Source organism: Pinus tabuliformis, chromosome 4_1, assembly GCF_031772625.1.
Source record: "Pinus tabuliformis cultivar Carrire ecotype Pingquan chromosome 4_1, CPIR1, whole genome shotgun sequence".
Lineage (NCBI taxonomy): Eukaryota > Viridiplantae > Streptophyta > Pinopsida > Pinales > Pinaceae > Pinus > Pinus tabuliformis.
In genome coordinates this window covers 254404766-254425591 of record NC_142303.1, presented here as the reverse complement: position 1 = coordinate 254425591, position 20826 = coordinate 254404766, and the positions used below count along the sequence as shown (strand labels likewise).

Sequence of the window (20826 nt, the reverse complement as noted above, 5' to 3'; positions counted from 1 at the left end):
TCTCCCCTATTTACCAACAGAGAGAATTGTGCTTGACTAATCCTCAGATACCTCAATTTAATGGGGAAATTTATGATTATTGGGCTATAGCAATGAAGGTTTTGTTTTCTTCCCAAGATATTTGGGATTTGGTGGAGAATGGTTTTCAAGAACCAACAAATGCGGCATCATACAATGTCTTGTCACAAGCAGAAAAGGATTTGTTGAGAGACAACAAGAAGGAGGATTCAAAATACATCTTCTACATCTTTCAAGCTATTCATGAAAGTATTTTCCCAAGGATTGCAGCAGCGATAAAGTCCAAGCAAGCATGGAACACCCTCCATATATCCTACTAAGACATAGCAAAAGTGAAAACAACAAAACTACAAATGTTGAGGAGAGACTTTAAGACAATTTATATGAAAGAGTCTAAAAATATAAACTCATTTTTTACACAAATAATTAAATTAGTTACTCAAAAAAAAATAGTTGAAAAAAATTTGAGAAGCCTTTCAACAAAATTTAATACCATTGTTATAAAATAAACTCATAAAATTCAATAACACTATTTATAAGCTCATAAAATTCAATGACACTATTGCTTTGATACGTAAAATATTACATATTCAATGAATAAAATGTTACGCTCAACAGAATCACTTGATGCCATCATATTATGGAAAAAATAATTTCTTACCAGTTTTGGGGACTACTAAATTGTTTAAGCAACATTTTATCTGGTTGACTTTCTCTTATAGCGGAAATAGGTCCGTGGACATGAGTCATGTATCATGGTTTGTACCTATGTATTGTGTGGTAAGTGTTTTTCCTGTTCGTAGAGATTATTTTTCTTAAAGAGGAATTACATATAAGTTTATAAATTATATTTATATAGAATTTATGACGTAGAGATTATTTTTCTTAAATAGGGTTTGCATATGAGAAGTTTACAAACTAATAAGGCTAATTTAATCGTGAAGTGACGAAACCCATCGTTTATAGTAGGAATACTTTTTGGAAGTATCTATTCATTTTTAGAATGAAGACATTGTGTTGTTGAAAGCAAAAGGTGTGTATTATTGATTGTGCTAGATTCCATTGTATCAAGTGCGTTTTATTTTAAAATGAAGTTGGATAATCAATAGACTATATATTTAATAGTTAGTTTAATATCAATTACATTTATTAATGTAAATGTGCACGTATTAATTGAATATTTTTCTTTGTACTTTAAATTACCTACACTCAATAAAGTATGTTAATTAATTTATTTAGGTTATAATAAATTAAAAATGATTTTTTCAAAGTCATAATTGTATTATACTTTAAAAAATTGGGATAATTCAATGGGTACTATGATTAAACATAATAGGATATCATTTGCAAAATAATGGCAAAAGCTTTTCTCAAGGATCTTATTCACCTTTCTAAACCAATTAGAAAGTATTAATTTAAATAAAAATTGAAATTAGTTAAATTGAAAATTTCTTATACTATTTATCTTAATAACCTCATATATATATATATGATCTATAAACTATCGTGAATATTTCACTGGACAATTTGTCACAATATATCTAATAATATTATATTAAAAGTTTGATATTCTACATTATTACAGTTATTAAATTTTTAGATCTGTAGATTTCACTGTAATTAGTACATGCATGCAAAAAGAAATTATGCAAAAAATAGAGAACGGAAAAATAAAAGTTTACACATACACACATAAAACATAAGATATGCTCTGGGAAATCCTTTTGGGACAAAACCAAGTTGGAAGGTGAAGTTGCTTCACTTTCTTTCTTTGTCTGGAAATATGGCTATAGGTACAAACAAGTATGCCTTGCGGCATGTGCGTTGATCCGGTGCACAAATCCTCTGTGAAATATATCTCCTATCCCTCTTGGCTATTTTTGCTTAGCTATGGAGCAAATGCACTCAAAAGAATGGAATACTTCTTCCTCCTAGTGGTTCGATTATAACACATCTCAATACCCTACTAGTGGTTAAATGTGACTACATCAACTCTTAACCAGAGTTACAATATAGACTCTTCCAAGTCTTTTACGTCACAATCATGTGGCTATCCCCTTTTCCATGAATAATGGGGGCTGACGCAACATCCTCTTGAACCATGGTGGTGAAAACAAGGAGGTCAACTTCTAAGTGGCAGCGTATGGACTCTGACTGACGTACTTCTTACACCATTGGAAATATCTTTGTGTAAAATAGCATGAAAATATGTGGCGCTAAAGTGGTAAATTTTTACCCCCAAAAATCTCTTTTGATCCCTCAAAACACTCCCGAAAGGTTTCAAACCTTGATGCCAAACTAGGTCTCGCCTATAAAAACAATCTCGTGAGCTAATTCCTCTACTTTTTCCACTCGGAATGCATCAAGATGGATGAAAAACAATCTCTCTCTCTCTCTCTCTCTCTCTATATATATATATATATAGTTGAATAAAACATATTTTTAAAAATAATTATAGAGGTTTTAAGAGAGGCCGATATGAAATAATTATATATCACTATTTAATAAAACAAATAAAAACTAGAATCTCAATCTAGCGATTCCTAAATTGTCTGACACTCATATGTTTGGCCTGTCTCCAAGGTGGCTAGGTCTTTGAAAAGCTGACCTCTTATGGGACATAAAAAATCCTTTGGAGGCCTTCTTCGAGGAGTGGATTTACCAGATGAATGAACCAGATAGCTTTGGCTAACATCCTCTTCACTTTCTGCCATCGATGAGGATATTTGTATTGGAGAGCTGCATTACAAAGGAATAGCCAATTTATTTAGCAATTGTTTGTTGCAGCTATAAATTGCAACCTTGCATTACTTCATAAAAAAATCCACTTAGACATTTATTTGTTTAGAAATACAAGCATGGATTGTGATCGATAAAGCATAAAGTATACCTGCTTTCTGCTAATTTTGCCTTATGCATTGTGAAGTCATTCTCTAATTCAGTATCCTCAAGACCTTTCTCCTCATCCTCACATATGACTTCATACAGATTTCTAAAGCTTACTCTCCAATGGGTAGAACATCTCATGCTTTTCTCCCAAATGCCATCCTGTACTCGCAACAAAGAACATTAAAAAAAACACCATTGCATTTAGAGTTTCTTCAACAAGATTATTTTGGATCAAAATCCATGCAATATCTCACTCATAAAAGAAAGATTGGGAGGAGAACAAGGTAATTGCCCAATAATTAAAAACATGGCTAGATTTCTGCAGTTTTTTGACCTTTCAAGTATTAAGAGCAACACTCAATAGAAACAAAAATGTTATAGATGCACAACCGTCAAGTTTCTGAAGTATATCCCTTTTTTGAATAGCATGGCCACTCTTACGAGTTATCCTCTATGCATAAAGTCAAAATCATTTGAGTTACCTCTACTTCAAGCTTAGGTTCAGATGAAGCAACCCCTACATCGGATGTTAGAGAGAATTGGACTTTAGATGCCTTTTTGTCTCCAAATTTAGCATCCTTGGTTCTGGAAATTCTCCCGCCAAGAAAAGTGAGCTTTGACAATGTTAACCTATCTTTTGCTAACTGATGCCTTGAGGATACTCGTCTGGAGTTTTTTTGAATCCCAAGGGAGATCGAGGTTACTTCCGTTCATGTTTTCACTTTAGATTCCACTTCAAGATCACCATTATATACACTACCATTGCTAACATTTGTTTCTTTCCCTCTTCATCTTCCCACAAGCCTTGCGTCCATTTCTACTCATCATGAACAATTTAATGAAATAAGTTTTCAGATCTATTAAATCCTATCGCTGATAAAAAGAATTAAATAACCCATAGGAATCTAAGGAGTATATATCTTATTAAGTTGAATTCATAAGAATTTGATTCAAGCCTGCAAATGAACCCAGGGGGTTCAAAATCTTGGCGTTGAACTCTGTCTACTCTACTGGTGAGGGGTACATATTAAACACATATTCATCAAATTGATCAATTAACTCACATTTCAAAAGACCACTTTTTTTATTTGAATTAAATAGGTATCATTCAACGACAAATCTGTCTGGTGGGGTGATCCACATACAGAAAGTAAAACGTTGAATTTCTCATCACATCAGCGCCCTCTGAACATACCCTACCTATTCTTATTCACTGTTACTTCAGAAATGCAATGTCAGCAGTGTAAGCATCACCAAATGAATATCAAACCAAACTAGAGAACTATCACTAAGATACTCATGCATAGCTCCCCCTGATATCATACACCACTGATCTTGTGGACCTGATAATCATCGCATGCTCTTCATGAGGTCATGTACCTGCAATGACTGTTAGAAGTATGCTTTAAGAACAATGGACTGTAGTAGGGTCAATCTTCCCTATGTATCTGACACATGATTAGAAATTGCAAGAAGATTTGGAGGAAGAAGGAACATCAGTTACATACATTGGGAAGATTGAAGCTACTACAATCCAATGTTCTTAAAGCATACTTCTAACAATCATTGCAGGTACATGACCTCATGGGATGATTATCAAGTCCACATTATCAGTATTGTATGATATCAGGGAGAGCTATGCATGAGTATCTTGGTGATAGTTCTCTAGTTTAGTTTGATATTAATTTGGTGATGCTTATACTATTAACATTGCATTGATGAAGTAACAATGAACAGGGGTGGCTTGACCAAGAATATGGGAAAGGGGGAAGAAATTGATCAACCGGGAAGAACCCTAATACAATAAACAAAACCAGAAGGATGACAGGATATGACCCAAAAAAGACCCTCCTCAAGCCAAACTTAATAAAAACAAGTTGTGAATGAAGAGGGGATCTAAACTTGAGTGCAGTACCAAGAGATAGAATTTCTTGTTGAAAAAGGTCACAAAAATTGAAAATACACTTAAACAAAAACATAATAACCAATGGGAAAGGAAACCACAAAATAAAATACTTAAGCTCAAGCTAAGACAATGCACTATAAGCAAAGCTCGAGATTAGTGTTGAACCGATGATTTGAGATAGTCTTGGAAAAAATTCAATTGAATACCTTCTTGTATCCACCTAAGACGATAACAAATGCTTTTGACAACATGGTTGAGCAAACCTCCTATCTCCAAGTTGGAGGCACGTGCCCTAAGCCTAGAGTCCTACACAAATTAGGAACCTCCTCCTACTACTAGTCACTAATTATATTATTCTTCGATACAAAAATGGGAAGGTAAACAACCATATTCCTTAAGATTAATGAATTCAAAGGAAAAGGGAAAAACCGATATAACAAAAAAATTGTGTGGAATTGTTTTGCAAAGAATGAGCCAAGTTTCGAAGGCAGAGAATGCTTGCACCACCTGCAAATTCCAGAAAGAAATGTTCAAATAAATGTGTTCTCTCACCTTATTTCTCACAAAATGATCTCAACAAGTTGTTCTTGTTACACGAATTATTCGAATATGGCCATGTTGTAAAACTACTCCATTTCCTTAATTAGTAGGAGGATGCAAAACATCAATTCTCTAAAGTCGAAATAACCAGAAATCCAATGGTAAACTTGGGCTCATCACCCCTGCTTTTTGTGGACGACAGTGGTTGCCTGCTCTGCCGACTGAAAAATGAAAGGTTGCGATTTGGAAAGGGACAGTGCCATGTGGTAAAATATCACTTGATGAAGGTAAACAAAAATGGAAGGATTTGATTAGCTAAATCTGCCTAGTGCAACCTTGCAGAGGAACAAAAGTCTGTGTAAAAAGTATTATTCAAAATCATTTTTTTAAGTTAAGAAAAATATGAAAATTTATATGGAAATTTAAGGTTTGGTAATTAGATATAATGGTAAGGGATGGGAGGCATGTGTGAATTCTCATTTGGGAGTAACAATTAGTCTTGTCCCATTTAAGTGCAGGACATTAATTACAAACCTTTAAAATGGTTAGGTGGTTTAATGTGACGACCTCCACATTACGAAATCATCATTCTATACTAAATATACTAACTTTGAATCAATTTCATGGCTATGAAAGGGGTACGAACATGGGATCATTCTTTGTTATCCTTATTACCTGATGTGCCACTCTATTCTACTGCTACTTATGCTTGGATATGCTTGGACGTGCAATACCAGTCTTGCAAAAATGCTAATACATGTGGGAGTATGAATATAACGTATCCTTTCAGTGTAGAAAAACGTGGATGTGGTCATCCTAACTTTCTGATAAACTGTATGTAGAACCAGTTATTCAAGGCCAGAATTACACAATTTTACCACCAATTTGGTTAACGGCGAGTTGGTTAAGACATTATCACAAAATTTTACCACCAATTTGATTAACGGCGAGTTAGTTGAGACATTATCACAGCTCCCTCCAAGAGCATCAATGATGGAGCAATTGGTTACCGAAATAACAACGCACACTCTCAATTGTTTGGATTATCCAAGTTTGTGTTGTCTCTCCGTGATGAATTCTTCCATGTGTCGACTAGCGAACGAAGATAATGCCTTGAAAGCCCTCTATCGCAACGTAGCAAATTAGTCGATTCTCAATTATGGTTAATTAATTGAATCCCAAGGTTATTTTCAAATTTGACCCAACATTCTTTTTTTTTTAATTTCTCATTTGGTAAATCCCAAGTAAATCCTAATTTAAGAGAGGTCAGTTCTCTTCAATTGTTCTTTTCATCGAGGTGTAAGGCTTGTTACAATAATGAAGCTTCTGGAGATATTTTGAAATTTAACTTTCAAGACTTATCATTATACATTTATAGTCTCACATGCATATAAATGACGTCCTTAAAGTAGATAGTCAAGTCTTGATAAAATCATATTACTCTTCCACTTGTATTATTAATGAGACACTTGTATGTATAAGAATACAAGTATCCCCTCTTTTAGTTTTAAAAAGATCTCCACCATGCAATTTTGCAAATTAGAGAGGAATTAATTATCTTATACCCAAAAATGTGTGGTTACTCTTTGTTGTGGTTTTCAAGATGGTTATCTATTTTAGTTTTTCTTTCGAATGACAAAACAATTATTTTGTTTTTTGCAAACTCACATAATTTTTGGTGATTTCATATATATATTAACTATACACGTTCACCCATACTAACAATAACTAAGATTGCATTCACCCCCACCGTGCATCATATATATTCTTATATGGTGGTGCCCAGTAGGCACAGTGTCAGAATATGGGTTATATAAGTTATATTGGTCATAAGTACATATTTTATTCTTAATACATTGTCGTTTGTCTTTTCTTAATCTCGCTGGAAGGCGAGAGTGGGGCTTAGTAGTATAGGTGTGTGAGAGTTGTTGGTCGCGCACTGGCCATGCAAGAAGATGTCTCCATCTGCAAAGGCGCTAATCGAGGTCACAATATAGGCCAAGCAAAAATCCCTTTCCTGACAATTTCCTCTAGCAAACAAAACTCATTCTTAAAAATGATCTACCCAATATTTTATGAGAAGTTATATAACTTCATATATGGATATTTATAATGATCTAACCAACACTTCTTAAGAAGTTATATAACTGCATATACATCGATTTATTACAATCACATTACAATTTGGGCCACAACCATAAATATTTCTAACTTCACATTGAAATTTGGAAAAAATCACCTAAAAAGCTGTTTCAACTTTTTCCCAATTTGATATTTTCATATTAACACTACAAAGTTAATCAATTAATGAGTTGAGATTCCACTTTAATTTTTTATTAAATAGTGATATATTCTCCCTTGAAAGGCTAATAATATTGGGAGGCTGAATTCAAATGTACATCTCTTTGAAATTATCACAACTTAACAATCCTATCAACCTCTCTTAAAATAGTGATATATTTTTGTCTTGTTTTAAGATGTATTCCTTTGTTACTTGTAAATGAAAAAAAAAAAAAAAAAATCATAAAAATCTACACCAAATCTATCCTAACACCAATTTCATGAATCCACTCCATACACGTGTACATTTTCATTCATTTCATAACATTTCCTTGAGAATTCACCATGCCCACTCAATACAAAAATATAATTCATGAGCACCCATTATCTTTCTTTCCATTAAGCACATTGAATAATTATTCTTCATAAAATAATACAAGTCTACACCATTTAACACGTAGCAAATTTAGTTTCACTAAATCTTCAACAAGGGTTTTTGTTGCCCGATTCACACACATAAGCACTTAATTCTACCAATTCCAAATTTTAAGAATCCCTAAGCACTCCATACACAAACTTCATACACAAAAAGGTATGAAACTTCATTTCATTAACTAAACTTATACAAGTATGAGTTTACAATCATTTGGCTATTAGTTTTCATTATCTGTAAACTTATAACAAATAGAATTAAGAAATGCAATAGTTTTCTAAATGGTAAAAGAAGTCCATAAATCAAATTTTCCTAAACTCTAAAATCACTCCATAAATCATTTTTTTCTAAATTTTGAAGTCATTCAATTTATCCCTATAATATTTCATGTTTTTCAAGGTAGATTTGTTTTTGCCTTGGAGAAAAAATCTCCCTGCCATAGTTTTTAAGCATCTAGTTTTAAAACTTATAAAATATATCAACTTAGAAAATACAATTTATTTACATAAAATCATTTGAAGTATTCTCAAATGTCAAGACCCCCTTTTAAATATTTTTCTCATCGATGAATTAACGACTTGGAAGATCTAATTCCCTTGCATCAAACTTCCAAGGTAGAAACATTTCATGACCTCCTAATCATGTGTTATCATTTTTCAAATCCTCCCAAATCCCATACTTTTCACTATTGTTGATCATCATTTGTCTCGTCATGTTGTTGTCCTTCTACATCTATGCTTCTAAAACTTCACCATGATTCCATACTTGCACTTCTTGTTGCTCACCTTTCAACTTCGCATGTCACTTTTATTCACTATTTCAAATATAGCTTTTTCAACTACGAGAACAATCAAAATAAGAGTATAAAACCAAACCAATGTACCTTACATTTACCCCTACGTTCATTTACTTGTAGAGTTGTTCCTAAACACTTTTTGTCCTATTTCAATGTGTTGATTAAACCATGTTTCTAGGTTATCAATAAATTCTTCAACATTTTGTTTTGTTGCATCTTTCTTTATAAACAACTTTTGGAAGTTGTCCATCCTCAATTTTCTACTACCTGCATACACAAAATTAGCTTGAGAACTGAAAATCGTTTCCTACTTTTGGTTGTTATTCTCCCCCGATTTCCTCTATCTTCATGACAAATTCAAATGGTTGTTCTTCACCTATATCAAAACCTACAATCACACACAAAACATTAAGTTTTAAAAAGAAGGCTACTTAGCCTCATCTTCATCAACATTATCACCATCCTTGCTAAGATTTTCTCCTTGCTCAAGTTTTATTCCTTCAACTTGTGCCTTTGTTTTCATATAAACTTTATTGCAAATAACTTCTCAATAAGCCATTTTCCCCTTTTCTTCATATTCCACTCACTTTTCTAATTCTCCTCATCTTATTGTAGCAACTTCATAAGCACATTCAATCATACCTTCACCTCAACAAGTTCCTTCTCAGTTTCCACCTTGACAACAATTACCCTGATACCCTGTTCATTTATTATTTTATCTTTTTTGCAAGCCAAGAGAAGCCAGACACCATCGTAGCTTCTCTAACAAAACTGGTTTCGTGAACATATATGCACAGTTTTCCTTCGTATGCACTTTTTCAAGAGAGACTCCCCTTTCAGTGATAACATGTCTTACAAAATGGTACTTGATAGGTATATGCTTTGATTTACTATGATAGGCCGGATTCTTAGCCAAATGAATTGCACTTTGACTATCACAAAATAACTTGATGTTGTCCTGCAACCTACCAAACAAACCTTTCAACCAAACCGCTTCTTTGCAAGTATGTGAAGCAGCTATGTATTCTGCTTCAGTAGTGGATAAAGCAACAATATTCTGTAGCTTTGACATCCAGCTAATAGCTCCACCTGCAAGAGTTAAAGACATACCCTGAAGTTGACCTTCTCTTATCCAAATCACCTGCAAAATTGGAATCAACATATCCGCAAACAATTCACTATTCCTGTTATAAGTGATACAATAATCACTTGTGCCTCTCAAATACTGAAGCACCCATTTTACTGCTGACCAGTGTTCTTTTCCTGGATTTGCCATATACCTGCTGACAACCCCCACTGCATGTGAAATATCTAGTCGAGTACAAACCATCGCATACATCAAACAACCTACTACATTGGCATATGGAATTCGAAACATATATTCCTTTTCTTCATTTGTATTAGGGCATAAATTAGAAGAAAGCTTAAAATGAGAAGCTAAAGGGACTGAAACAGGCTTCACATTGTTCATACCAAAGCTCAAGAGTATCTTCTCAATATACTTCTGTTGTGATAGCCACAGCTTACCATTGCTTGTCTCTGAAAATCCCCTTGTCCAAAATTTGTCTTGCTGCTCCTAGATCTTTCATATCAAATGTCATAGCCATCTGAGCCTTTAACTTGTTGATCTCTACTATGCTTTTGCTTGCTAAAAGCATATCGTCAACATACAACACTAAGATAATGAACATGCCATTACTTAATTTCTTAAAGTAAACACAATGATCATATTCACTTCTTATATAATTTTGACTCATCATGAAAGAATCAAATTTCTTGTACCATTGTCGAGGCGATTGCTTTAGACCATACAATGATTTCTTGAGCCTGGAGACAAATTTCTTGTTGCGATTTTGAACAAACCCTTCCAATTGTTCCATGTAAATCTTCTCATCTAAATCTCCATGTAAAAATGCTAATATTCGAATTAAAACTGCGTTTTACATGGAGATTTAGATGAAGAAATTTACATGGAACAATTGGAAGGGTTTGTTCAAAATCGCAACAAGAAATTTGTCTGCAGGCTAAAGAAATCATTGTATGGTCTGAAGCAGTCACCTCGACAATGGTACAAGAAATTTGATTCTTTCATGATGAGTCAAAATTATATAATAAGTGAATATGATCATTGTGTTTACTTTAAGAAATTAAGTAATGGCATGTTCATTATCTTAGTGTTGTATGTTGACGATATGCTTTTAGCAAGCAAAAGCATAGTAGAGATCAACAAGTTAAAGGCTCAGATGGCTATGACATTTGATATGAAAAATCTAGGAGCAGCAAGACAAATTTTGGACATGGAGATTTTCAGAGACAAAAGGAATGGTAAGCTGTGGCTATCACAACAGAAGTATATTGAGAAGATACTCTTGAGCTTTGGTATGAACAATGTGAAGCTTGTTTCAGTCCCTTTAGCTTCCCATTTTAAACTTTCTTCTAATTTATGTCCTAATACAAATGAAGAAATGGAATATATGTCTCGAATTCCATATGCCAATGTAGTAGGTTGTTTGATGTATGTGATGGTTTGTACTCGACCAGATATTTCACATGCAATTGGGGTTGTCAGCAAGTATATGGCAAATCCAGGAAAAGAACACTAGTCAGCAATGAAATGGGTGCTTCGGTATTTGAAAGGCACAAGTGCTTATTGTATCACTTATAAGAGGAGTAGTGAATTTGTTTGCGGATATGTTGATTCCGATTTTGCAGGGGATTTGGATAAGAGAATGTCAACTTCAAGATGTCTTTACTCTTGCCGGTGGAGCTATTCGCTGAATGTCAAAGCTACAAAATATTGTTGCTTTATCCACTACTGAAGCAAAATACATCGCTGCTTCACATGCTTGCAAAGAGGCGATTTGGTTGAAAGGTTTGTTTGGTGAGTTTGGTAGGTTGCAGAACAACATCAAGTGATTTTGTGATAGTCAAAATGCAATTCATTTGGCTAAGAATCTGGCCTATCATAGTAAATCAAAGCATATACCTATCAAGTCCCATTTTGTAAGACAGGTTATCACTGAAAAGGGAGTCTCTCTTGAAAAAGTGCATACAAGGAACACTGTGCAAACATGTTCACGAAATCAATTTTGTTAGAGAAGCTACGTTGGTGTCTGGCTTTTCTTAGCTTGCAAAAAAGATAAAATAATAAATGAACAGGGTATCAGGCTAATTGTTGTCAAAGTGAAGTCATTTTATCCGCTGTGCCAGTGAAAGTGGAAGTCTGTGAGACTGTCCCAGTAGTTTTATCCGCTGGGCAAGAAAGAGTTCTAGTTTTATTAAATTTGGCAAAAATCTCATGTAAGTGACAACAATAGGTTAATCGCTATATTAGCTCCATTATTGTTGAGGAGGAGTTAATGCGTCCTATATTTGTTGTTAGAGAATTTATGATTCAATTTTATACTCCAGCTATAAAGGAAATGTAAGTCCGTAGAGGAGATGTATATAGAAAATAGGGTGAGCTGAGAGTAGGTGTGAAAAATTAAATTGTTGTAATCTCCTGTTGAATAATAAGATTGCCGATGCCTCTGTTTGGTGGATGTATCCCAGATTGGTTGTGTGAACCACATTAAATCTTTGTGTTATGTTTTTATGATTTTGTATGTGATGTGTATGCCTTTTAAATTTCCGTTGCGCATTGTTTGCTCCAACACTTCAGTTCAAAAATTGGCGCCACTGTTTATGCCAAAACTGCGCCAACAAAAAAACTCGACCTTCCTCCTTCCATAGTGTCTCTGTCACACATACCATCTCGTAAGTCCGTAGAGGAGATGTATGTAGAAAATAGGGTGAGCTGAGAGTTGGTGTGAAAAATTAAATTGTTGTAATCTCTTGTTGAATAATAAGATTGCCGATGCCTTGTTTGGTGGATGTAGCCCAAATTAGTTGGGTGAACCACGTTAAATCTTTGTGTTATGTTTTTATGATTTTGTATGTGCTGTGTATGCCTTTTAAATTTTCGTTGCGCATTGTTTGCTCCAACACTTTAATTCAAAAATTGGCGCGACTGTTTGTGCCAAAACCGCCAATAAAAAAACTCGACCTTCCTCCTTCCGTAACGTCTCTGTCACACGTACCAGCTCCACAACATGCTTTGATACCAATTGTTGGAGCAAACAATGCGCAGCGGAAATGAAAAAAAGCATACACAGCGCATACAAAATCATAAAAAACATAACACAAAGATTTAACGTTGTTCACCCAACCAATCTGGGCTACATCTACCAAACAGAGGCATCGGCAATCTTATAGGAAATTACAACAATTTAATTCTTCACACATACTCTCAACGCACCCTATTTTCTACACACCTATCCTCTACGGGCTTACATTTCTTATAGCTGGAGTATAAAACTGAATCTTAAATTCTCTCACAACAAATTTAGGATGTATTAACTCCTCAAAAATAATGAAGCTAATATAGCAACAAATCCTATTGTTATCACTACATGAAATTTTTGCCAAATTTAATAAACAGAAAATCTCAAGAGCAACCACAAGAAACGCATGGATATCACTTCACTTTGCTATGGAATGTATGAATGTCAACGTATGGACATCACTTTGCTATGGAATGTATGAATGTCGCTTATGCATAACTTTTCAACCTTTGGAAAAGTGTGAATCTCACTTCACTTTGCTATGGAATGTATGAATGTCACTTGCTTATGCATAATATGGAATGTATGAATGTCAACGTATGGATATCACTTTGCTATGGAATGTATGAATGTCACTTGCTTATGCATAACTTTTCAACCTTTGGAAAAGTTGGAATAGTATGGACGTCGCTTATGGATAACTTTTCAACCCTAGGAAATTTAGGAATATCACGTTATGGAATGCATGGCTGTCACTTATAGTTATGCGCAACTTTCAAACAAATTCCTATCCTCGAAATGTATGGATATCACTTTGCTATAATTTAATGTATGGATATCACTTGCTTCTCCATAACTTTCGACTCGTAATACAATAACATAAATATCACTTTGCTATAAATAAATTCCAATTCCTATCCTCGAAATGTATGGATATCACTTTGCTATAATTTAATGTATGGATATCACTTGCTTCTCCATAACTTTCGACTCGTAATACAATAACATAAATATCACTTTGCTATAAATAAATTCCCATTCCCACCCTTTTCATGCCGACTCGTAATACAATAACATAAATATCACTTTGCTATAAATAAATTCCCATTCCCACCCTTTTCATGCCCAAAAGGTATTTTGATCGTTCATTCTCCCAATCAACTCCGAATTTTACCAATCTCGATCGTTTTCTCGACCATTTTATTTTTATTATTATTAACTCCAACTTAATTAGGTAACTTAATTTTACCAACCTAGATCGTTTTCTCAAACCATTAACCCTTTCTCAACCATTTTATTTTTATTATTATTAACTCAACCTAGATCGTTTTCTCAACCATTAATTCCTTTAGATATCATTAATTCCTTTCTCAACCATCTTATTTTTATTATTATTAACTCCCACTTAATTAGGTAAGTTAATTTTAGCAACCTAGATCGTTTTCTCAACCATTAACTCCTTTCTCAACCATTTTTGTTTTTATTATTATTACTATCAACTCAAAACTTTATATCAATAATATTGACTCAAACTTTATTATTATTATTATCAACTCAAACTTTATCAATAATATTATTAACTCAAACTTTATCATATTAATCATTATTATTAACTCGGACTTTATTATTATTATTAACTCAAAAATCGTTTTCTCAACCATTTAATCGTTCTTCGATTAAATTTTTATTTTTATTATTATTATCATTAACTCCAACTTAATCGTTCTCTCAACCATTTTTATTATTATTATCATTAACTCCAACTTAATCGTTCTCTCAACCATTCTTATTTTTTTTATTATTAACTCCAAACTTCTATTTTTATTTTTATTATTATTAACTCCAAACTTCTATTTTTATTTTTATTATTATTAACTCCAAACTTCTATTTTTATTTTTATTATTATTAACTCCAAACTTCTATGTTTATTTTTACTATTATTAAATCCAAACTTCTATTTCTAACGACTATAAATAGGAATATACACACTTCAACTATAAATAGGAACGACTGTAAATAGGAATATAAACGCTTCAACTTACAGACAACTTCCAAAGGTTTGGTGATAACAGTTGGCAAGTATGCTTCTTAGATAAACCGATATCCCAACTGATTCATCCCCATGATAAAATGAGGAAATCTGATTCATCCCCATGATAAAATGAGGAAATCTGAATATCACTTGACAAATAGAAGACCTCAATTAGAGGAAAGAGCATCCGCTGTCATTGTCACTATATCCAGGAATACTCATAGAAAGCGGCCCGCTGTTAAGAAGCAGAAGAACTCGTTCAGACATATCCGCTCGCTTGAGAAGAACTCGTTCAGACATATCCACTGATTTGAAGCAGATAGGCAATCAAGAATTGACACACACTCGCTTGGAAAAATGACGAAACGTAGTAGAACTCATCTTGCTTTGAAACCCATCTTGGGACACGCTCGCTTGAGAAGAACTCGTTCAGACATCTCCGCTGATTAGAAGCAGATATGCAATCAAGAATTGACACGCTCGCTTGGAAAAATGACGAACCGTAGAACTCATCTTGCTTAGAAACCCATCTTGGAACACGCTCGCTTGAGAAGAACTCATCTAGCTCAGAAGCCTATCTTGGAACACGCTCGCTCGAGAATAACTCACCTAGCTCAGAAACCTATCTTGGAACACGCTCGCTTGAGAAGACCCATCTTGCTCAGAAAGCCCCCTTGAAAATGCAGTCTTGCCACACAGCCACGAGACAATCTAGAGAAGTGAAGAACCATTCTAGACCAGACAAGTGTTTCAATGCACATCGGAGGTCGGAGGTGAAAAGAACATAATACAGTCAAAAACTTACGAGAGAAGAATATTGAAGACAGTGACCAATGCACCACTCCAAACAACAATCACTTTCAACCACAACTGGAAAAGTTGACCACAACCCTACTGTGGCAACTCAACCGACTACGATTTTAAAGCAAGCTTAAAGAAATGAATATATAATGAGAAAAATCAGAACAAGTGATATGTCGTTACCTTAAAACACAAAAGTAACATAATCATGGTGTCTAACAATCCGATGAGGGTGTTAAGAGTTAGAGAGCCTTTGGGAGCCTTCATAAAATAAACATTCACTGGCAGACCCCAATGAAATATTGTTTTGCCACATCAAGGCTGAACCATTACAGCACAACCTGTAGACATAGCTTGATCCAGTACACCTTCGTCAGAGAGAATACCGCTTGTCTCAAATATATTAGATCATAAAAACCATCACACCTTCAAGATGCAGGACCAAAACGAAAAAAACAAAAATGACCTGTTATCCTTAGTAATTCACTGGCAGACCCCAATGAAATATTGTTTTGCCACATCAAGGCTGAACCATTACAGCACAACCTGTAGACATAGCTTGATCCAGTACACCTTCGTCAGAGAGAATACCGCTTGTCTCAAATATATTAGATCATAAAAACGAAAAAAACAAAAATGACCTGTAATCCTTACTAATCCCAAGGAGAGAAAGTCCTCAATCATTGAAAACCTCTGATGTATTATGCCCCTGCTTATCCTCTTGTTATACTTTCACATCAATGGATAATATGATCTTGCACCTCTATCAAAAAGAAGTATATGTCTAATACGATCTAATATGATTTTGCTAATATGATTTTGCACCTCTAACTGGCTAACATGATAGCAGTTAAAACAGCAAAGAAAACTGAGTTACCGAACAGCCAGAGGCCTCCAGGTACCTGAGAGAAAAGCTTTTGAGAACCGAACAGCCAGAGGCCTTCAGGTACCTGAGAGAAAAGCTTGTGAGAGCTTTCAGAAAATAAGCATTCACTGGCAGACCCCAATAAAATATTGCCTTGCCACTTCATCTGAACCATTACAGCACAACCTGTAGATATAGACAGAATACCTCTTGTCTCAAATATATTAGACCATAAAAACCATTACACCTTCACGATATAGGCCCAATAAGGAAAAAAAGAAAAAGAAAAAGAAAAAAGAAATAAAATCACGGGTTTGGGATTGTTATCCTTCCTATTCCCAAGGAGAATATATGGCGACTAGGCAGTCAAAGCAGTCCTCGAAACATTAAAAACACACTTATAATCCAGACGTATTACTCCCCTGCTTATCCTCTTGTTTTACTTTCACATGAAAGGCTAATATGACCTTGCACCTCTAACAAACAAAGGTAACTACAACTAAAAACCACTCTTCAGAGCTTAATGGCAAATCTCTTGGATGATGTTTTCGATCCAATTAAATATTGCTTTGCCACTACAAGGCTGAACCATTACAGCATAACCTGTAGATATAGCTTGATCCAGTACACTTTCGTCAGAGAGAAAAAACGCCTGTCTCAAATATATTAGATCATAAAAACCATTACACCTTCAAGGTACAGGCCCTAAACGAAAAAAACAAAAATGACCTGTTTGTAATTGTAATCCTTACTATTCCCGAGGAGGATATGGCGACTGAGCGTCTAAAGCGATCCTCAATCATTGAAAAGCTCTGACGTATTATGCCCCTGCCTGTCCTCTTGTTCTACTTTCACATGAATGGATAATATGATCTCGCACCTCTAACAAAGAGAAGTATGTCTAATACGATCTAATATGATTTTGCACCTCTAACTGGCTAAACATGATAGCAGTTAAAATAGCAAAGAAAACTGAGTTACTGAACAGCCAAAGGCTTTCAGGTACCTGAGAGACGAGCTTCTGAGAGCTTTCAGAAAATAACCATTCATTGGCAGACCCCAATAAAATAGTGACTTGCCACTTCATCTGAACCATTAGAGCACAACCTGTACATATAGACAGAATACCGCTTGTCTCAAATATATTAAGACCATAAAAACCATTACACCTTCACGATACCCAATAAGGAGAAATATAAATAAATAAATAAACCACAGGTTTGGTATTGTGAACCTTATTATTCCCAAGGAGAATATGTCGACTAGGCACACAAAGCAGTCCTCAAACATTGAAAACACACTTATAATCCAGACGTATTATGCCCCTGCTTATCCTCTTCTTTTACTTTCACATCAATGGCTAACATGACCTTGCACCTCTAACAAACAGAGGTAACTACAACTAAAAACCACTCTTCAGAGCCTAATAGCAAATCTCTTGGATGTTTTCGATCCAATGAAATATTTGCTTTACCACTAAAAAGGCTGAACCATTACAGCACAACCTGTAGATATAGCTTGATCCAGTACCGGTTCGTCAGAGAAAGAATACCGCTTGTTTCAAATGTATTAGATCATAAAAGCCATTACACCTTAAAGATACAGGCCCAAAACGAAAATACAAAAATGGCCTGTTTGTAATTGTAATCCTTACTATTCCCAAGGAGGATATGCCGACTACGCGTCTAAAGCAGTCCTCAATCATTGAAAACCTCTGATCCAGACGTATTATGCCCCTGCTTATCATCTTGTTTTACTTTCACATGAATGGCTACTATGATCTTGCACCTCTAACATAGAGAAGTATATGTCTAATACGACCTAATATGATTTTGCATCTCTAACTGGGTAATATGATAGCAGTTAAAACAGCAAAGCAAACTGAGTTACTGAACAACCAGAGGCTTTCAGGTACCTGAGAGGCAAGCTTTTGAGAGCTTTCAGAAAATAACCATTCATTGGCAGACCCCAATAAAATATTGCCTTGTCACTTCATCTGAACCATTACAGCACAACCTGTAGATATAAACAGAATACCGTTTGTCTCAAATATATTAGAGCATAAAACCATTACACCTTCACGATACAGACCCAATAAGGAAAAAAAAAAAAGAAAAAAATCACCGGTTTGGGATTGAACTCCTTACTATTCCCAAGGAGAATATGGCGACTAGGCACCCAAAGTAGTCCTCAAACATTGAAAACACACTTCTAATCCAGAAGTATTATGCCCCTGCTTATCGTTCAGACCTTGCACCTCTAACAAACAGAGGTAACTACAACTAAAAACCACTCTTCAGAGCTTAATAGCAAATCTCTTGGATGATGTTTTCGATCCAAAAACGCCTTCTAACCTTTCAATCCACTATCCTGCACAATTTATGCCTAGGGCTGCAGATTGCGGAGTAATCATAAATATTACCAAAATATCAAGAGACGGACTAATCCTCAAGTTATCCAACACTCCAAAACACATACTAACATTGAAAACACACTTGTTCAATTAAAGTGACTGATCCTTACGTATTATGCCCCTGCTTATCCACTTGTTCTAGTTTCACATCAATGGCTCATATAACTTGCACCTCTAATAAACAGAGAACGTGAAAATATAACTCCATCTGAAAACCACACATCAGAGCTTAAACAGCAAACCTCTTGGATGCTTTTTTCTACCCCGAAATGCCTTCTAAACCCGCCATTTCATCCAATTTCCTGCAAAATTTATGCCTAGGGCGGCAGACTGTGGAGTAATCATAATATATCACTAGAATATATGTAGACGGACTAAAGTCTAGCAAACACTACAAAGTACACACTCAAAAGAGGACTAAAGTCATGCAAAGATTATAAAGTACAGGCTCAAAAAGAGTTGTAGATCTATAGACCTGCGATATTTTGTCAGACGGCTGTTTGTTGATAAAATTTCAAGAGAATACTCTGATTTCTATGATCAATGTAGAGGAATATATTTAGCCTGCAGCCCAAGGACCAATTCTTTACCAAATCAGGCATAGCAATTATTAAAGACAAGGGTAATGCTAAATAGACTTGATTACATGAATATAACACACACAAAAAAAATATTCGACACCAAACCGGATATGTAGATCCTGTAACAGATCCCTAATTAAATCTTCTTGAAGAAGTTGAAGGAAACAATCCGTTTCCCATGATCGAATTCCAAATTTCGGGAAAGGCCTGCAGAGCCCAAGGATCAACCATCTCTCAAATCAAGTATGAGAAGGACCAATAGCGCCTATTGGTGTGGACGGCGGCCTACCATCTCTAAGATTGAAGAGAATGAAATGATTCAGCTAATACTTTCAAGTGCACTAGCCAATAGTGTAGACGGCCACCCATCGTTAGATCTTATCATCCAGATAGGCCAACACAAGCAGATCCCCTTAGGGTAAACCCAAAAGCATAAGATCATACGTTCCTGTTGTCAGCGACTAAAAGGTTCCGCTTTTTTACAAAGCATATGCGCATATAGTTATAATGCATACACAACCCACTTCCTAGGAAAATATAATTAACCTAATTACTTGCAGAACAACGCTTCCACTGGTTTATATTGATCCTTGAACCACAACAGAAAAAACATATTTTAACCTAATCACTTGAGTGAAACTTCACAAAAGTACCTGAAAGAATGCCTTAAATTTCTGAATAAGCAAATTGAAATGCGTCGCTTGCTATCTCCATAGACCTATGGAAAACCTATCCCCCCAATGCACAATCGCATCCACAGTTCATCTCAACATAAGCGGATGTAGAAATTAAGGTGTTAGAATATATAATAGTAGAAACAAGAGAAGTACAGAAATTAACGATAGACAGCACCAGAGAAAAACAAGGTGGGTTGAAAAAGCAAGGACAGAGATGACCACTGATGAAAAACCGTACAACTGTGTACCCTGGGAAGAAAAAAATTTACCAACGAGTAATGCTATTTTAAACTCAGCACGCAACCACGCCAAAGACGCCAAAGATAGATGAAACCCCTTCCATCGCATTTGCCTTCGATCCCTGTAAAGGGAGGAACGGTGGGAAGGAAATGAATGAATCTGATTTCACAAAATGCAGAACTCGTCAATTTATAGGTGTGGCGGGTAAATGGACGGTGAAGATGAAGCGGTGGAAAAAGATGGACGAAGGT

General features: G+C 35.0%; 1 protein-coding gene across 30 annotated transcripts in view; it reads right to left on the bottom strand.

Moving 5' to 3' along the window:
• LOC149175240 (uncharacterized) overlaps positions 1 to 20750 on the bottom strand; it is a 109116-nt gene extending 88366 nt beyond the window's left edge. For 2 of the 30 annotated variants that reach the window (XR_016257969.1, XR_016257972.1), the window contains exons 1-2: positions 20605 to 20737; positions 16266 to 16850 (exon numbers count right to left, since the gene is read on the bottom strand). Coding sequence is in view for 1 of the 30 variants with exons in the window: in XM_089419559.1 (XP_089275685.1) it covers positions 16129 to 16140; positions 16702 to 16850; positions 20605 to 20683 (240 nt within the window). In the remaining 29 variants the exon portion in view is untranslated. Of the gene's footprint in view, positions 1 to 14963 lie in introns of those variants that run through there. The other 28 variants (XR_016257975.1, XR_016257977.1, XR_016257978.1 and 25 more) reach the window with 28 other exon arrangements.
• Positions 20751 to 20826: the final 76 nt, after the last annotated feature.